The sequence below is a fragment of the Ranitomeya variabilis genome, chromosome 6 (genome assembly GCF_051348905.1).
Source record: "Ranitomeya variabilis isolate aRanVar5 chromosome 6, aRanVar5.hap1, whole genome shotgun sequence".
NCBI lineage: Eukaryota > Metazoa > Chordata > Amphibia > Anura > Dendrobatidae > Ranitomeya > Ranitomeya variabilis.
The window spans coordinates 522,458,406-522,474,673 of record NC_135237.1 but is presented as its reverse complement, the minus strand read 5'-3'; the positions used below and the strand labels follow the sequence as shown (position 1 = coordinate 522,474,673).

Genomic DNA, 16,268 nt, shown 5'->3' with positions numbered 1-16,268 from the left:
TTTTATGTCAGGAAATATACTAAAATGCCTGCTGTAGAAAAATGGGATCGGAATGGTAATCATGAGTAAAGTCTCCATTTTTTCAACTGCACTGGGTTTTATAAATGAGGCCTGGGTGATTTTATTAATTCTTATAATATTACAATAAACATCAACTATTTTCCTTATTTAATTAACGATGGGTTAATCAAGCCCAAAACTAAATTACAAGGTCCATTTGCATTAATACAAGCCATTGCTACATACAATTTGTTCTTGCTCTAATGCCAGGTTTATATGTCCGGTGTGCTCATTTATTTTACCAAGAGTCATAATTAGGGTAAGAATCCATTATTCTCTAATTATGCAGCAAATAGGTTATCTTTTGTCTTCTGGTCTGTTCTAGATTATACTTGAAAGGTCACAGCGGAACTGCAGGAAAACAAAGCAGTCTGATCTTACACGGGGCGGATTTCAGTACAAAGGATGCAGATAACGACAACTGTATGTGCAAGTGTGCGCTGATGCTAACCGGAGGTGAGTAGAGTATGAGACTAAAGGAATTTCTGACTAAAAGAAAACTCTTGTGAAAAGTAGCCTCCTCTGTGTATTCTGATGTGTAATCGTGATGTCAGATTCCACTTCAGTCCCTTGCAGGTTCCTCAGTGATAAAATGTCAGGCAGAATGGACCTGGGTCATTACATGGCAATGATTCAGTTATGTGATGGCTGACAATCACAAGTCTAGCTCTTACATAGAACTATAGAATGTTACAGTTGGAAGGGACCTCCAGTGTCATCATGTCCAACCCCCTGCTCAATGCAGGATTCACTAAACCATCTCTGTTGTCTGTCCAGCCTGTTTGAAGTCTTCCATTGAAGGAGAACTTACCACCTCTCGTGGCAGCCTGTTCCACCCTCACTGTTAAAAAGTTTTTTTCTAATATCTAATCTGTATCTTCTCCCTGTCAGTTTCATCCCATTGCTTCTCGTGTTTCCTTGTGCAAATGAGAATGATGATTCCTCTACACTGTGACATCCCTTTAGATATTTGTAGACAGCTATTAAGTCTCCTCTAAGGCTATGTTTCCACTGTCAGGAAACCTTCAGGATTTGCATAGTGGAGGGGATTTTTTTGAAATCCCATTTCCACTATGCGTACAGGGCCGCATCTGACGGCCCTGCATAACCGGACATGCAGCGTGTCTTTACAGACTGCAGCATGCCTATTTATCTTGCGGAGATGCTCCATCTCTACAAGATAAATAGCCCAATCTGTGAAAATGATGCGGTGATTCCGCATATGTTCAATGAACACATCCGGAATCACCGCGCATACAACAGGGGGCAGCGCTTTGGGCAGAGCGGGGAATCCTGAACTTGGAGACATAGCCTTAGCTTACTTTTTTGCAAGCTAAACATTCCAAGATCCCTTAACCCCTTTCTGCCATCGAACGGAATAGTATGTCCGATGGCAGTACCCCAGCTCTGATATGGGCTCCGGTGGTGAGCCCGCATCATGTGCCCGCAATAGGTGCTGGTGGAATTGCATTCCACCCACGCCTATTAACTAGTTAAAAGTTGCTGTCAAACTCTGACAGCAGCATTTAATGCACGCTTACGGCCATCGGGCTGGAAATACGCACACTGCTGACCCCCATCACATGATCGGGGGTCAGCAGTGCATCGGCATGACAGCAAAAGGTCTCCTTGATACCTCTATGGTTGTTGATGCCGGATTGCTATGAGCGCCACCCTGTGGTTGGCGCTCATAGCAATGCAGTAATTCTGCTACATAGGAGCGATCTGATCATTGCCTCTATGTAGCACAGCCGATTGGGTTGTGGCAGCTTCTAGTCTCCCATGGAGGCTATGGAAGCATGCCAACATTTTTAAAAAAGAATGAAAAAAAATAAAAATATAAAAGTTTAAATCTCCTCCCTTTCGCCCCATTCAAAATAAAACAATTAAAAAAAAAATCAAACTTACACATATTTGGTATCGCCATGTTCAGATCTATCAATAAAAGAAAGGATTAACCTGATCGTTAAATGGCGTAGTGAGAAAAAGTCAAACCGCCAGTATTACTTTTTTTGGTCGCCACAACATTGCATTAAAATGCTATAACAGGCTATCAAAAGATCGTATCTGCACCAAAATGGTGTCATTAAAATCGCCAGCTTGGCACACAAAAAATAAGCCCTCACCCGACCCCATATCAAGAAAAATGGAGACGCTACGGGTATTGGAAAATTGTGCACTTTTTTTTTTTAGCAAAGTTTGGAATTTTTTTTCACTGCTTAGATAAAAAAGAACCTAGACATGTTTGGTGTCTATGAACTCGTAATGACCTGGAGAATCAAAATGGCAGCTCAGTTAGCATTTATTGAACCTAGAAAAAAGCCAAACAAAAAAAGTGTGGGATTGCACTTTTTTTGCAATTTCACTGCACTTTGAATATTTTTCCCACTTTCTAGTACGCAACATGGTAAAACCAATGGTGTCGTTCAAAAATACAACTTGTCCCACAAACAATAAGCCCTCACATGGCCAAATTGATGGAAAAATTAAAAAGTTATGGCTCTGGGAAGGAGGGGAGCGAAAAATGAAAATGCAAAACCGAAAAAAGCTTCGGGGAGTGAAGGGGTGAGCCGTTCCTCGTAGGACTTACTTTGCTGTCCGCTCACTATCCTGGTCGCTCTTCTCTGAACTTGCTCCAGTTTTTCAATGTGGTCCCCAGAACTGGACACAGTATTCTAGATGAGGCGTGACCAAGGAGGAGTAGAGGGGGAGAATTACTTCACGTGATCTAGACTCCCTTAATACATCCTAGAACTGTGTTTTCCTTTTTTGTATTCCGCTGTGGTCAGTTTCTATCATATCGGCTCTTTCCTGTAGTTCCTTGTTGGTGGGTGCAGCGCTAGTCATACACATGCTGCTGCAGAAGCCGTCCTTGAGTTTAATACTTTCATCTTCGCTCTCCATCATCCTGTCCTCATTAAGAATAATATTTAGAACTCGAAATTAAACTATATGTGATCAGACTATAACTAGCTACAGTATATGATGCCTCTGCAAAGCATCAGAGGACATTTAGTTATCAGACCTATTAATCTTTTCTAAAGAGGAAGTTAGTAGCTGCCTGGGAGGAAAATAGAACGGTGTCGTAATACCGGTATTGCCTAGAACAGAGGTGTCAAACTGCATTCCTCGAGGGCCACCAACAGGTCATGTTTTCAGGATTTCCTTAGCATTCCACAAGGTGCTGGAATCATTCTGTGCAGGTGATTAAATTATCACCTGTGCAATACAAGGAAATCCTGAAAACATGACCTGTTGGCGGCCCTCGAGGAATGCAGTTTGACACCTCTGGCCTGGAAGGTACCAGACATTTCATACTCCTTACAGAATATTTTGTATTCCAGTTTTGGATTCAGAGTCCAGGCAGATAATTTATTACTGCATGATTTGCACCATAAAAAGTTGCAGGGCGAAAAAAATAACCAAGTAGTTCTCAGGAATAAAAGGTGGCAGTCCATATAGTATCATAGGACCTACAATAAGGAATTTGGGGTAGGTCTTTATCTGTCTTTCCCAGCTAAAAATTTGAAGGTAAATGAAGTTCCAGAACCTATAGCGCTGGCAGAATTTTAATTTAACTATCAACTAGGAAATGGAATACATGGTACATAACAGAGAATGAGAACTGGGCAGTCATTAGACTTAAAAGGGCAAAGGCAGTTTCAACTTCTTGACTAACCAGTTTCAAAATCCAACACCTCAGATTGCACGTAGTCCAATGAGGCATGACAGTCCCAGCAGAAGGGTTCTCATGATCAAATTATCTTTAGAAAAAGAGATTATTCAAAGGAGACGGTCATGTTAAATCACTGTTCCAAAAGACTTTTTTACCTTTAGCCAGAAAGTCAATAACTTAGTGATACGCATTGTCCATTAGTGACGATTTGGTTGTGCCGAGCAGTGGAAACCTCAATACCGGTCCCAGGCTGCTATCGAGCGGCAGGTAAATCATTACTGTCTAGTACTCATCTGTGTCCACGCATAGAAGGAATCTGTACGTGACACTCGCCTTCTACAGAGGAGCTGGACAACAGTCCTTTTGTTCCCCGTAGACTTCATTCTATGTTTTCGTTGGCCGCTGTCATGTGCCATTAACAGTTTCCATCGTTCATCTGGAAGAAGTACTTTGAGAAATGTCTTTGGAAGGAGCGAGTAAACATTTACATTATTACTTATTGTGTTATTCATTCCCCAGGATTTGCTTTGAAGAATAGATTGGCTTTAATATTATGGCAGAAATGCGGCCATTTGTAGGGATTTTCCTACAGTCATATGCCACTGACATGAACTCACTCGCTTCCACCAAAATCATTATTTAAGCGTTTCCGATAGCTAATTCCCTTGATCCCTTGCTAGTCCGTCCGTCTGACATACTACTGATGTAGTTGGCGAAAGATGCGAGTGTGAGCAAATATACACTGCTAGCAATACAAATGTTCCTCGAAACCCAAAGTGGACAGAAAAGGAAAACAGAAATTCCATTTAAAAATACATCGATATTTTTGGAGCACATCAATAGATTTCAGCAGTATAAAATGTGGATTTTATAATGTTTAGTGAAGGGTTGCATGTTAAGTTTAAAAAAAAAAAAATCTCCCAAATCCCTAATTTTCAAAATGAAAAACTGTTTAAAAAAACAATATTTCCTTAAAAAAAATGTATGCGTATTTGGTATTGCCACATCTATACAAAAGTATTTCAATATTTATCCCATATGGTTAATGCTATAATAAAAAATATAACAAAGCAATGACAAAATTGCTGATTTTCTTCATTCTGCTTCCCAAAAAAATAATAAACACAAAATCTTTTATTATAAATTGTTTAAAAAGAAATATTGATTAATATTTGATATTGTCACAACCTTAACAACATGTAATATAAAACTATTTCAATATTTATTTCCCCCCATGGTGAATTCCATAAAAAATTGTGATTTTTTTTTTGTGTGTGTGCAAAAGTAATTAAACTTAAAAAAAAAAAAAAAAAGCCTACATAGTTTTGGTATTGTTATTTTACCTGCAGAATAAAAATTAACATACCAAATATACTGAATATTGAAAGGTATTTTAAGGGAATATGTCACCAGATTTTTGCTACCCCATCTGAGAGGAGCATCATATAAGTGCAGAGACCCAATTCCAGAAAATTAGTGCTGCAGCTTTGATAAAATCTTGATTTTATCTACCAGTTCTCTGAATGCTGAGCTGTGTATAACCCCGCTGACACCACTGATTGGCATCTCTCTATGTACACTATGCATAGGCAGAAAGCTTCCAATCAATAATGAAGGAGGAGCTCATGAATATGTAACTACATGACTGCAGGTTTACTAGCCTTCTAGCAATAATATCCTGCTGATAAGATGGCGATTTTACCCAAACCACCAAAAGCAGCCTAATAAGTGACACATTACTGGAGTCAGGGTATCTGTTTCTACATTATGTTGCTCTCAGATTAAGTGGTAATAACCTGTTGACATATTACTTTAAAAATATTTATATAGAATTTCTGTTTTTTTTGCTCATTCCACCTCTCAAAAAGATAAAAAGTTGTATTTAACACGAAATGATACCAATGTCCCCCAAAAAATAAACCTTCGCAGCTCTGTTGACCAAACTATAAAGCATATTGTTCAAAGAATATGGTGACCGACAATTTTTATTTCAGCGTATTAATTGTACAAGGGTAACAAATCATAAATAAAACTATATAAATTTGGTATTATAGTGATCGTCCTGACCCATAGAATGACGTTAACACTTTATTTGTGCAGTAAGTGAATAAGTAAAGTTTAAAGCGTAAAATCAAATGGCAGAATTGCTGCTCATATTGGCGCATTGCATCGTTTTGGCACAAAGTATCTAGGCGACATGAGACAGCAGAGAGATGAGGATGTCTAACATGTCTAGAAAGATGCAGGATCTCATTTTTATGCCTGTATGAAATATATCAATGTACCTGATACTTTAGATGAGATGTTTTAAGTGTTTCGTTTTGGTTTTATTTAGTGCCTACAAGTCCGTAGAAGAGAAATAATGAGATTGCTCCATTTCTTAAATTTGGCTATTTTTTTATTCTCAAAATCTTCCCTATGGATTGCTATATTGCAGAAAAGTACTGCACTTCCTTCCTCTATTGTATGACTAGTGCCGCAGGGTATCTGTACTTTATATCAGCTGTATTTAACGGGAGTGAATTGACAGAAAAGTGAAAATAATAATAATAATTAATAATAATGATAATTAAAGCCTTCATTAAAGGGCAATTCCAGGTTTAACAAGTCATCTTCTATCACCAGTATAGATGATGACTAATAAGTTTGCTTACACCCCCACTGATTGCCAGAACGGAGGAATGTGCCTTCGGTTTGAATAAAGCTGCAGACACGTGTGCTTTTTTCTGTTCAATCTTTATGGGACTGAGATACTCTACAAGTCCCCTATTTTCCAGGCCCACCACTAATCAAGTAGTAATCACTTATCCTGTGGATAGATGATGACTTATTATAACTGAAATTCCCCTTTACTGCTAAGTGATGACATAAAGCACTCTTGACCAAAGAGTGGCAGACGATCGGTATACACACCATTGTGTTGTCGGCCATTACGTCTCCTTGCCTCTAATTCTAATGAAATAACTCTGCTGAATCTGTCTCAGTCTACACAGCAAAACTAAAGTGATCTATGAAAAATAGGAATTTTTATCCTATTGTGTATCCTTTTTATTTGGATGGTCACATAAAAAATGAATACCCAATGAAGAATATTCTGAAGATAACCTGAAAAGATTATAAATGTGATGGTGATAAAAGTTCAGACCTTACATCTAAAATTAAAATGAATGTCCCGCACTTGAGAAAGTCTTTGATTTATTTGCACTGGTCAACTCTAATACACATGATGTTATCCATGTGTCTGGTTTAAAGTATGTTATGGCATAGAACAATTAGCATACGCAATTCTAAAAAAAAGTGTTCGGTTGTGTAATTAGTGAACTGTTCTGGACACAAAGTACTGAATAACAAACCCTGCGGAGGAATAACTATGGGTATTGATGGACGGAGAGCAGGCGTGCGTCATATCTACTTAGATAGAGCTTGACATTTGGCAGAAATCTCTTTGATGTACTGTATGCTAATTCACAGCTTCAGCGTTTTCCATCAGGTTCCTTACAGTGATGTATGGTGTTATGTTAGCGGCTCACAGATAGCACTACATTATATTGAGCACACTAGGCATCACAATATTACATCACTGGACATATTGTGTAATCGGGCGTCATGATGTAGACTATTATTTTACAGATCATGGATCCTAAGGATCGGTGGAAGGACTTTTGTTACTGCAGCTGGAAAAATGGAGAATTGTGAAGCTTCATAACACTCATGAATTGAGGGAGTGGAAGCTGAAAAAAGAATAGACAAAAAAATACAAGTCTAAGAAAAAATACATAATATAAAAAAATAAATGTATAAAACCTAAGAGTTATACCACTGCTATTATTATTATTATTATTATTATTAATAATAATAATAATAATAATAATAATAATAATACAACAAAAAATGCCTAATTTAATAACACATAAAATGCAGTATTTGATATCAGAATTTTAAAAGAAATAATAGTGGTAGGAAGAGAGGGGTGAATGAGATCGAGTAGAATTGAATGCTACAAAAATCCGCCCTTGCTAAAATATAGATTTTTTGCAATTCGCCTACGCGAGGATTAGGGAAATTAGTGGCCATAAAGGGCCGTCAAAAGGCTAAAAAAATCCTTAACCTTAATGTGCAGACAGACGACAATTACATCGCAGTTCTCGGACTGACCCGCAGTTCTCCTGACCCGAGTGTTAGAGCATGTACTTCTTTGCAGCTATCACACTCGGGTCCGGAGAGACGCCCTCCAGTCCGTACATTTCGATGCAGTTGTTGTCTGTGTTATATGGCTGTGTGACTGCGCCCTCATACTCACTATACCGCTCTCTCCAGCCCCTCTGCTACTCACCGCCACCTCTGCACTCCTTGCGGCATTTTCAGACTCCCCACCATTCACATTGGAATACCCGGGCCTCTCACACGCAGGTTCTGCACATGAACGTCTAAGATCACTGCACAAGTCATGATGTCATGACGCCGTGAACTTCCACATGCTTATGTAGAACCCTCCAGAGGGAGTGGCAGGGAAACAGAAGATGGAGTCAGGTCTAAGCGGGTGACGGTGAGGAGCGGACGGGCCGGAGAGATGAGCAGTGACATGAATTTAAGTTTTTTTTACATTTTTTAAATACCACATTCAGTATGCTCTAGGGTCTAGAGAGACCCCATAATAAGGAACCTTACATTTGCAGAGCATAACTCCTCCTCTAAACAAATTGTGTGCTGGGAGGATTCACAAGTCTGCAGTCAGATGGCGGACTTCAGCCTCAACCTGGACAACCACTTTAAGCTGCTGCCAGAGGTGGTTGCCAGTGCCTTATACCCATATCCCTATTAAGAACACATGCACGCTCGTCTGAGCCAAGTGTGCATGTGTATGAATGAATAGCTGTTTGACAGGTATTTCATATGTCTGACCTAGGTGCTATACTAATGAGGAGAAAGGCTGCTGGTGACTTTCCGCTTTTTGGACAGATGGAGATTAATGGCCATCAGATACCATTTGCACCACTTGTTCTTCAGAAAATGCCCCAAACAACCCTTCACAACCTTTCCAATATGTTTTAATCCCTTTGGAGACAGGCCTGGCTCTGATAGACATGACATGAAGGCGCTCAGAAATCTGTAAGCCAAAAAAATATCCAACATCTATCTATATCGGCTTAATCTCTTAACTATGTTCACTATGAGAAGCTGTAAACTGAGGTCTTCACAGCTCTGAAGGATTAAGCTTTCTTTTTCTTGCTGGCGGTCCAATCGCCATTATTGTGCAATCAAGACATATTGAATTAGAAGAAAACAAAAAGATGCCAAATAATGTGATACAAATCTTTCTCCAAGGATTTCACTGTGAAGTGTTACCTTAGAAGATGGAATCCAAACCGGATTACCCAGGAGATCCGTGCCAACATGTCCAAATGATATTTCCCTAACACATTGGGTACTGCTCGCCTACAGTGCACACATAAATTAATTTCCACAGCAGACAGCCCTTTGTCATTGCCAAGGAAATAAATCATATTATGTCAAATTAGATGAATTAGATTGAAATAAAATTCCACATGAAGGAGTAGAGACTGGGATCCTGGATCTTGGGGTTCGAATGAGGTCCCTTTGGATTTAGAAGAAACATTATGACTTTTTTCATCAGTGTTTAAAAGCAGTGACATGCTCATTCAGTATAAAATAAAAGATGTCATCGGCAGAGACAGTCGAAGCGCAGGGCCCGTTTCTTTTTCTGCTGTGTTGATATCTGCTTATGATTGGTCAGCATCATACTTATGATTGGTCAGCATCTCCCTGTATGATGCTGACCAATCATAAGCAGATATCAACAGAGCAGAAAAATAAACGGGCCCTCGCCATAACTTAAAACAGGTTTCACACTGTGAGATGTATGACAGAGTTTTGTTCCCCTGGTCTAACCTCCTGCATAATTAGAAAGTGCTGTGAGTAGAAAACAGATGACTCAAACATTTCAGATAAGGCGCCTGTGTTGGGACGAGAAGCACAGCTGAGTTTAGAAGTGGAAACAATTGTGGAAAAACTCAGCAACCACAAAAAAATATTTTTTTACATATAAAACATCACATTTATTTGGATATGGCTAAAAACAAAAAAATGAAGATAGTATAAAACAACATGGTGGATACCAGGTCTACGCTTTACGAGCCTTAGTCTTGACTTAGAGCCTGTATAATGGCTCTCACTGTGGTTCGCTGTTGTCAGAAAGCTTTAGAAATGCATTTAAAACCTTTTCCAGACTGATAGATAGCAATTACTTTGTCTCTTATTTGTTCCAGAATTTCTTTGGATTGCCGCATAATATCTAGCTTTTGAGGATCTTTTGGTCTAGTACACTTTGTCAGATAGCTCAAATTTAAGTTATGTCTTCAATGACAACTGTTGTGGCAGTAATCAGGCCTGCATATAGCTAGGGGATTTGAACTCAGCCTCCAAAAGATGTGATAAACCACAGTTAATTTATATTTTAAGGGGGGCAATCACTTTTTCACACAGGACCCTTTAGGTTTGGATTTCTTTTTCCCTTAATAATAAAGAACTTTATTTAAAAACAGCGTTTTGTAATTACTTGTGTTATCTTTGTCTAATATTTCAATTTATTTGGTGATCTGAAACAGTTAAACTTTTTCACACGACTGTATATATACGACTGTACATACGCTGTACTGTATATACAGTCGTGTGAAAAAGTGTTAAATATTATAGGTAGTTGTGGTCTACCTTTTATGTCAATTACAGGTCTCTCATCTTTTTACGTGGGAGAACTTGCTCAATTGGTGGCTGACTAAATACTTTTTTCCCCACTGTATGTATGTATATATATACATACATATATATTACATTCTGCCGCCACTATTACATTGCGTGTCTAGTTCAATATGAAAAATTCTGGGGATTGTTAATTCAGCAGAATTGTGGATCAAGATAAAAGTAATAATTTCAAGGATGTTGTCACCTTGTGTAACATTTATTTTAGCTAAAATTAATTGTTTCAATCAGTCTTCATTGCATAATCCCCATTGGGCTTTTTTTTTCACTGCACATGTCAGAAGCAGAATGGGTTCATTGAGAATCAATAAGTCTCGCTGGTTCTAACGGGATAGTTGGTGGTAGCTTGTTTCTGCCTTTTTTTCAGAGCTGCTTTCAGCTTCTTTATGTTCATCTCCACTTTGATGTGGCTTGTGATCACTGATCATTTGGGAGGAGCTCAGAAAAAGACAGTTACAAACTCTCCTGTCAGTATAAACTCACTGATGAATTTTCAGGTAATTCATTCTGTGACCAGTGATATTTAGTGCTATCAATATTGAAGCTAAAAAATAAAGTAAACAGCAAAATTGGTCATGAAACCCAATCACACAAATTTCTTTTAGCCAAAAATGCATGCATTTAAGTCAAAACATGCCTTTGAAGGTATCCATATCCTTTAACTAAAGTTGAGAAAATAAATTGGAGTGGAATTGAATTCTATTCGGATTTTCTAAAAGGCCTCATTCCTCAAAAATGATAATTTTTTTGTACTTAATTTCCGCATGATTTCAACCACTGGACAACATTTTTCTGTATTGTATGAATTGGTCCTCGTCGAATCTTCTTCTGATTCCCACCACAAGTGATGAAAGCCCCATGCCTCTCAATGACTTCGGCCCAAATCAAAATTTCCTGGGAATAAAACAGGCAAATTTGAATTTGGCGTAATCCACTCATCCTCTACCGTTTCAGTTTTGCACTTTTAAGACTATAATGCATTGACTTATGTGATAATGTTGTCTCTTTACGTAGGTTGGTGGTTCGATGCCTGTGGACCTTCCAATCTTAATGGAATGTATTACACCGCTGGTCAAAATCATGGGAAATTGAATGGCATAAAGTGGCATTATTTCAAAGGTCCAAGTTACTCATTACGCTCAACAACGATGATGATTCGACCATCAGACTTCTAAATTCAGAAGGGCAAAAGACTGACATGGAGAGACGGGAAGTTTTTCTTTTCAGTTAAATTTCTGAAGTAAGATGTGACCTTCAGTATATCCACAGCTTGGAGCGGTTTAGTATGGATTGCCGATCCCATGTTATAAGCAGGACTTCACTACTGGAGATGCCGGGATTTCAGCAAACGACTCAACATTTGGTTGATCCAATAAGGACGTGTTCTTCATGATCATCATCACCATTTTCATTGATTTATCCAAGAAGTTGGCATAAGCAAACATGTATTAAGTATATTGCATGGACAATAAGTTTTACAGACGATTTGATCGATATAAAGACTCAACTATCCCGATAATCAAAAAGATGTGGGGTAAAAAAAAATGTACATAAGAAAATTCTGGATTTTTCTATGGATTTTTACAGTAAAGCATCGACATATTCAGAAAATGTTACTGTACACCTACCATTTAATTTCAACCTAAAATGTGTCACAAAGGTGATATTGAACAAATGAGCAATGTGGCAAGAAAAATCGGAAACCTCAAAGGTTTATCTTTAGCCATTTGTTAAATCACAGATAAAACAATGTGATATCACACTAAGTAGTGAAAAAATAAGTAAAAATAATCTCAAAACGTATCTTCTCCTACTCTTGGTGTAGGACATATATGTTTTAAGGAAAACTGCACCATATTGCAACTTTAACCTCTATTTACTAAAAACAGTCAAGACATCCTACTATTTCTGTAGTTTACATGTATTTTTTCATCACAAAATTTAGTTACACAATTTTTTTAGCACAAATAATTCTCATTACACAAAGCTGCAGTATTATGCTACCGACGAAAATTATACAGAAAGTGGTACGCAAAGAAAATTCTATGTAAAGACATGTTTTATCCGTTAGTGGTTTCATAGCTTTGTTTGCTATTGTTATGGCTTAGTATCCTTGTATGAAGTATGGGTGTATGATGTATTTTATGAATATTATAGGTACAGATACATAAAAAAATGTGACATTCAAAACCAGCATTTTCTGGAAGTATACATCTTCTAAAGTAACCATGTATTCTGAAGGGTTTTTATTTTCAAAATTTTCACAATAAATTAAGAAATGCTTTTGTTATAAAGATGTTTTTGTTTTTTAAGACACTTCTTATCACCTTTAATATACAGTACTTCTTACTTATGTATAATATGTAACAGATTGCAAAATAAATCCATTTAGCTCTAAACAGTGCGAAGGCCACTAAAAAGGATACAGGTAGGGATGAGCGTATCTATTGGTAACGAATCAAATTTGTCACGTGTTTTACCAATAGATCAGATTCACTAGTATCTGAATTTTTCATGGTTTGATTTGTAGAAATCCAACAAATTTACTGGATTATTTTGAGAGCCAGGAAGAGGTTAAAAAAACAATACAAAATTCCATCATCTGTCTTGCTGCTGTAGCTCCCAGCACAGTCTTGTGATTTTCCCTTGGGATCTTTTTGGACTTTGTAGTCTTTAGTAGAGATAACCAGATAATGCACAAATCGAATTTGCCTGTTGCTCAAAATTCAGACCACACAGGAGCTATTTTCTCCAAATTTGATATCCCTTATAGGGATGTGCGAACCCGAACAGTAAAGTTCAGAGTCCATCCTGAACACTTAATGTCCATGCATGGACCCCAAACACAGACTATTCACTGAAATCCATGTTACTGTTTGGGTTTGGCAGCTGTTATCTATGTGACACCTCGAGAATCACCGCCTCTGAACAGTGGTTACCGCTGGTCAGAACGCTGCGGTTCCCACGCTATCATACAGATGACATCGTGTGAGCCAGCAGCTGTGACCGGTGGTAAAAAGGTTACTGGCAGTCACTGGAATTTGCTAATGAGAACATTACTCTCATCATCGTATGCCTGGTCTTCTTGACAGCAGTGGGAGCAGGCTTAGGTTAATGAGCAGTGATGAGCGAGTATACTCGTTGCTCGGGTTTTCCCGAGCACGCTCGGGTGATCTCAGAGTATTTGTAAGTGTTCAGATTTAGTTTTTGTCACCTCAGCTGAATAATTTACGGCTACTAGCGAGGCTGAGTACATGTGGGGGTTGCCTGGTTGCTAGGGAATTCCCACATGTAATCAAGCCGTGTAGCAGCCATAAATCAATCAGCTGAGGTGACGAAAACAAAATCTCCGAGCACTTACAAATACTCAGAGATCACCCGAGAGTGCTCGGGAAAACGCGAGCAACGAGTATACTCGCTCATCACTATTAATGAGAGTATTCATCAGCCGCCGCCTGTGCATTAAATAAGTAAATAAATAAAAATAGCATGGGACCTATGATTTTAACTAGCCACGTAAAGCTGACAGCTGCTGGCTGCAGCCCCCAGCTGTCTGCTTTATATTAGCTGGTCATCAAAAATAGAGGGGTCCCACGTCATTTTCTTTAAATTATTTAAATAAATATTAAAAAACGGCATGTAGTATGCTCCATTTTAGACAGCCAGCCAAGCTAAGGCAGATAGCTGGGGGCTGATATTTTCAGACTGGAAAGGGGCCGTGTGCATTGGCACCCCCCCAGCCTAAAAATAGCAGTCAGAAGAGCCCCAGAAAAGGCGCATCTATTAGTTGAACCAATCCTGGTGCTTTGCACAGCTCTTCCCACTTACTCAGGTGTTGTGGCAAGTTGGATATTACCCCCATTACCATCATTACTGACAGCTGACATCGAGCCCAGGGGGTAGTAACAGAAAGGCATTTATAAGATGCCCCCATGGAAGTGGCCATGGATATTAGCCCTCCCCAGCCTAAAACAAGCAACCAGCAGCCGCCACTGAAAAGACACATTTATTAGATGTGCCAATTCTTACACTTTGCCTGACTATAACATACAAATAACCAAAGTTATTTGAAAGTTTAAAGACAATTAAAAAGGAAGGACAACTTAAAAAAGTGGAGCAAAACGTATAGAGAATAATATGCAAATACTAAAGCCACTAATAAAGAACAAATTATTCTAGAAAACTGGAGAAAAAACAATGAGTAGTTTGGAATATAAGTGTTGTGTCATTTGGGGAGGTAACCGCCTTCTTCGTGTATATTAGGTGCATCTATATTGATGTTGGGATTTTGTTGTGTTAAATGTGAACTCTATGTAAGTTTTCCTTTTCTTAGTGGGACAGTTTTTGTTTATATTGTAATTGGAGAAACTGTTAACATCTGTGCATTGCAGAGTTTTTTTTTTTCTATTTAGGATGGCTAGTATATTATCCAGCGGGTCGGATGTATGCTAACAAGAGGAATGAATGATCTTTACAGAAACGAATATTCCTAGGCTATATTCTATGCATACTATGTATAATGTATAACGGTGTATATGTGTGCAAAATGACACTAAAAGCACTACTCTGGGGTGTTTCTTTTTTAATTTCACCACTGCAGTGGTATCATTAATGTCTGTTCCCTGCCCCTAGTAAAATACATCAGAACACGGCAAAATTGTGCCTATTTTTTGCTGCGTTTTTCCTGCCAAAATTTGCAGAAATATCTGTAGCACATACTTAGCGTGTGCACCTACCCATAGACTTACATTGAGAAGTGACTTCTGAAATACTGACGCATTTCAGAGAAAAACATACCGGTCTGCAATCGCTCAGCCAGGCTCTAATTCATGCTTCCTGAGGTTTGAACAGCCTGAATTGAGCAAGAGGTTTCCTTTAGGTTTATCTGTTTCAGGCTGCTCGAGCCATGGAAGCGCGAATCAGAGTCTGGATGCATTATGTCATGCTGAAAAGCCTGCGTTTGTGTATCTCACTTTGACTAGTCCAAGGCAGGTTCTTGGCAGTTTCTCCCTGCCACAATGATAGGTCTCTCGCTATGCACACATAGGGAGAAATCTATCAGTCTTAGGGAAGCAGAGCTTGGAGAGTCTACCGGAGACCTAAATTGGACTAGTTATCCAAAATGAATAGTCCCTGCCCAAATTTTCTAAGTATATTTTCTCTGGAACGCCATAGGTTACCTTTAATCTCTTTATTATATAGAGGACTTTGGAACATACTATATATGGTTTTTTAATTGAGTTCAAGGTATTGACTGTATCTAGCAAGATCATAAGCATCCATCTGGGCAGCACGTCAGAGCTAATGGTCAAAGCGCTGGGGTCCTGGGTTCAAATTCCACCAAGGACAACATCTGCAAGGAATCTGTATGTTTTCCCCAAGTTTGCGTGGGTTTCCTCAGGCTTCCCCGATTTCCTCCCACATTCCAAAGACAGACTGATAGGGAATATAATTTGTGAGCCCCAATGGGGACAGCGATGATAATGTATGTAAAGCGCTGCAGAATAAGATAGCGCTAAATAAGAAATCCAAATAACTAAATACTATCCACTAGCTGACAAAATATAAGTTTATCTTTGTCTAGGTCTATACAGGGGGTTTGCTGAACCGTATCAGGCTATTAGAACTCTGACTAATAAAGATATTTTAAGAATATACTGAACATCAGCCAAGATTCATTAAGAGTAAATTATATCCAAGGGCGGTCATTCACTTTACAGGATAACGTTAAGCTAATAAAGAAGTTTCACTCTTT

At 38.5% G+C, this 16,268-nt stretch overlaps 1 protein-coding gene across 1 annotated transcript in view; it reads left to right on the top strand.

The window, feature by feature from the left end:
* The window catches only part of ANGPT1 (angiopoietin 1), a 402,043-nt gene extending 389,236 nt beyond the window's left edge, over nucleotides 1–12,807 (top strand). The window contains exons 8-9 of the mRNA XM_077271069.1: nucleotides 386–516; nucleotides 11,528–12,807. Of these exons, the coding sequence (XP_077127184.1) occupies nucleotides 386–516; nucleotides 11,528–11,688 (292 nt within the window). The 3' untranslated portion in view covers nucleotides 11,689–12,807. The remainder of the gene's footprint in view (nucleotides 1–385; nucleotides 517–11,527) is intronic.
* The last annotated feature ends 3,461 nt before the right edge of the window (nucleotides 12,808–16,268 follow it).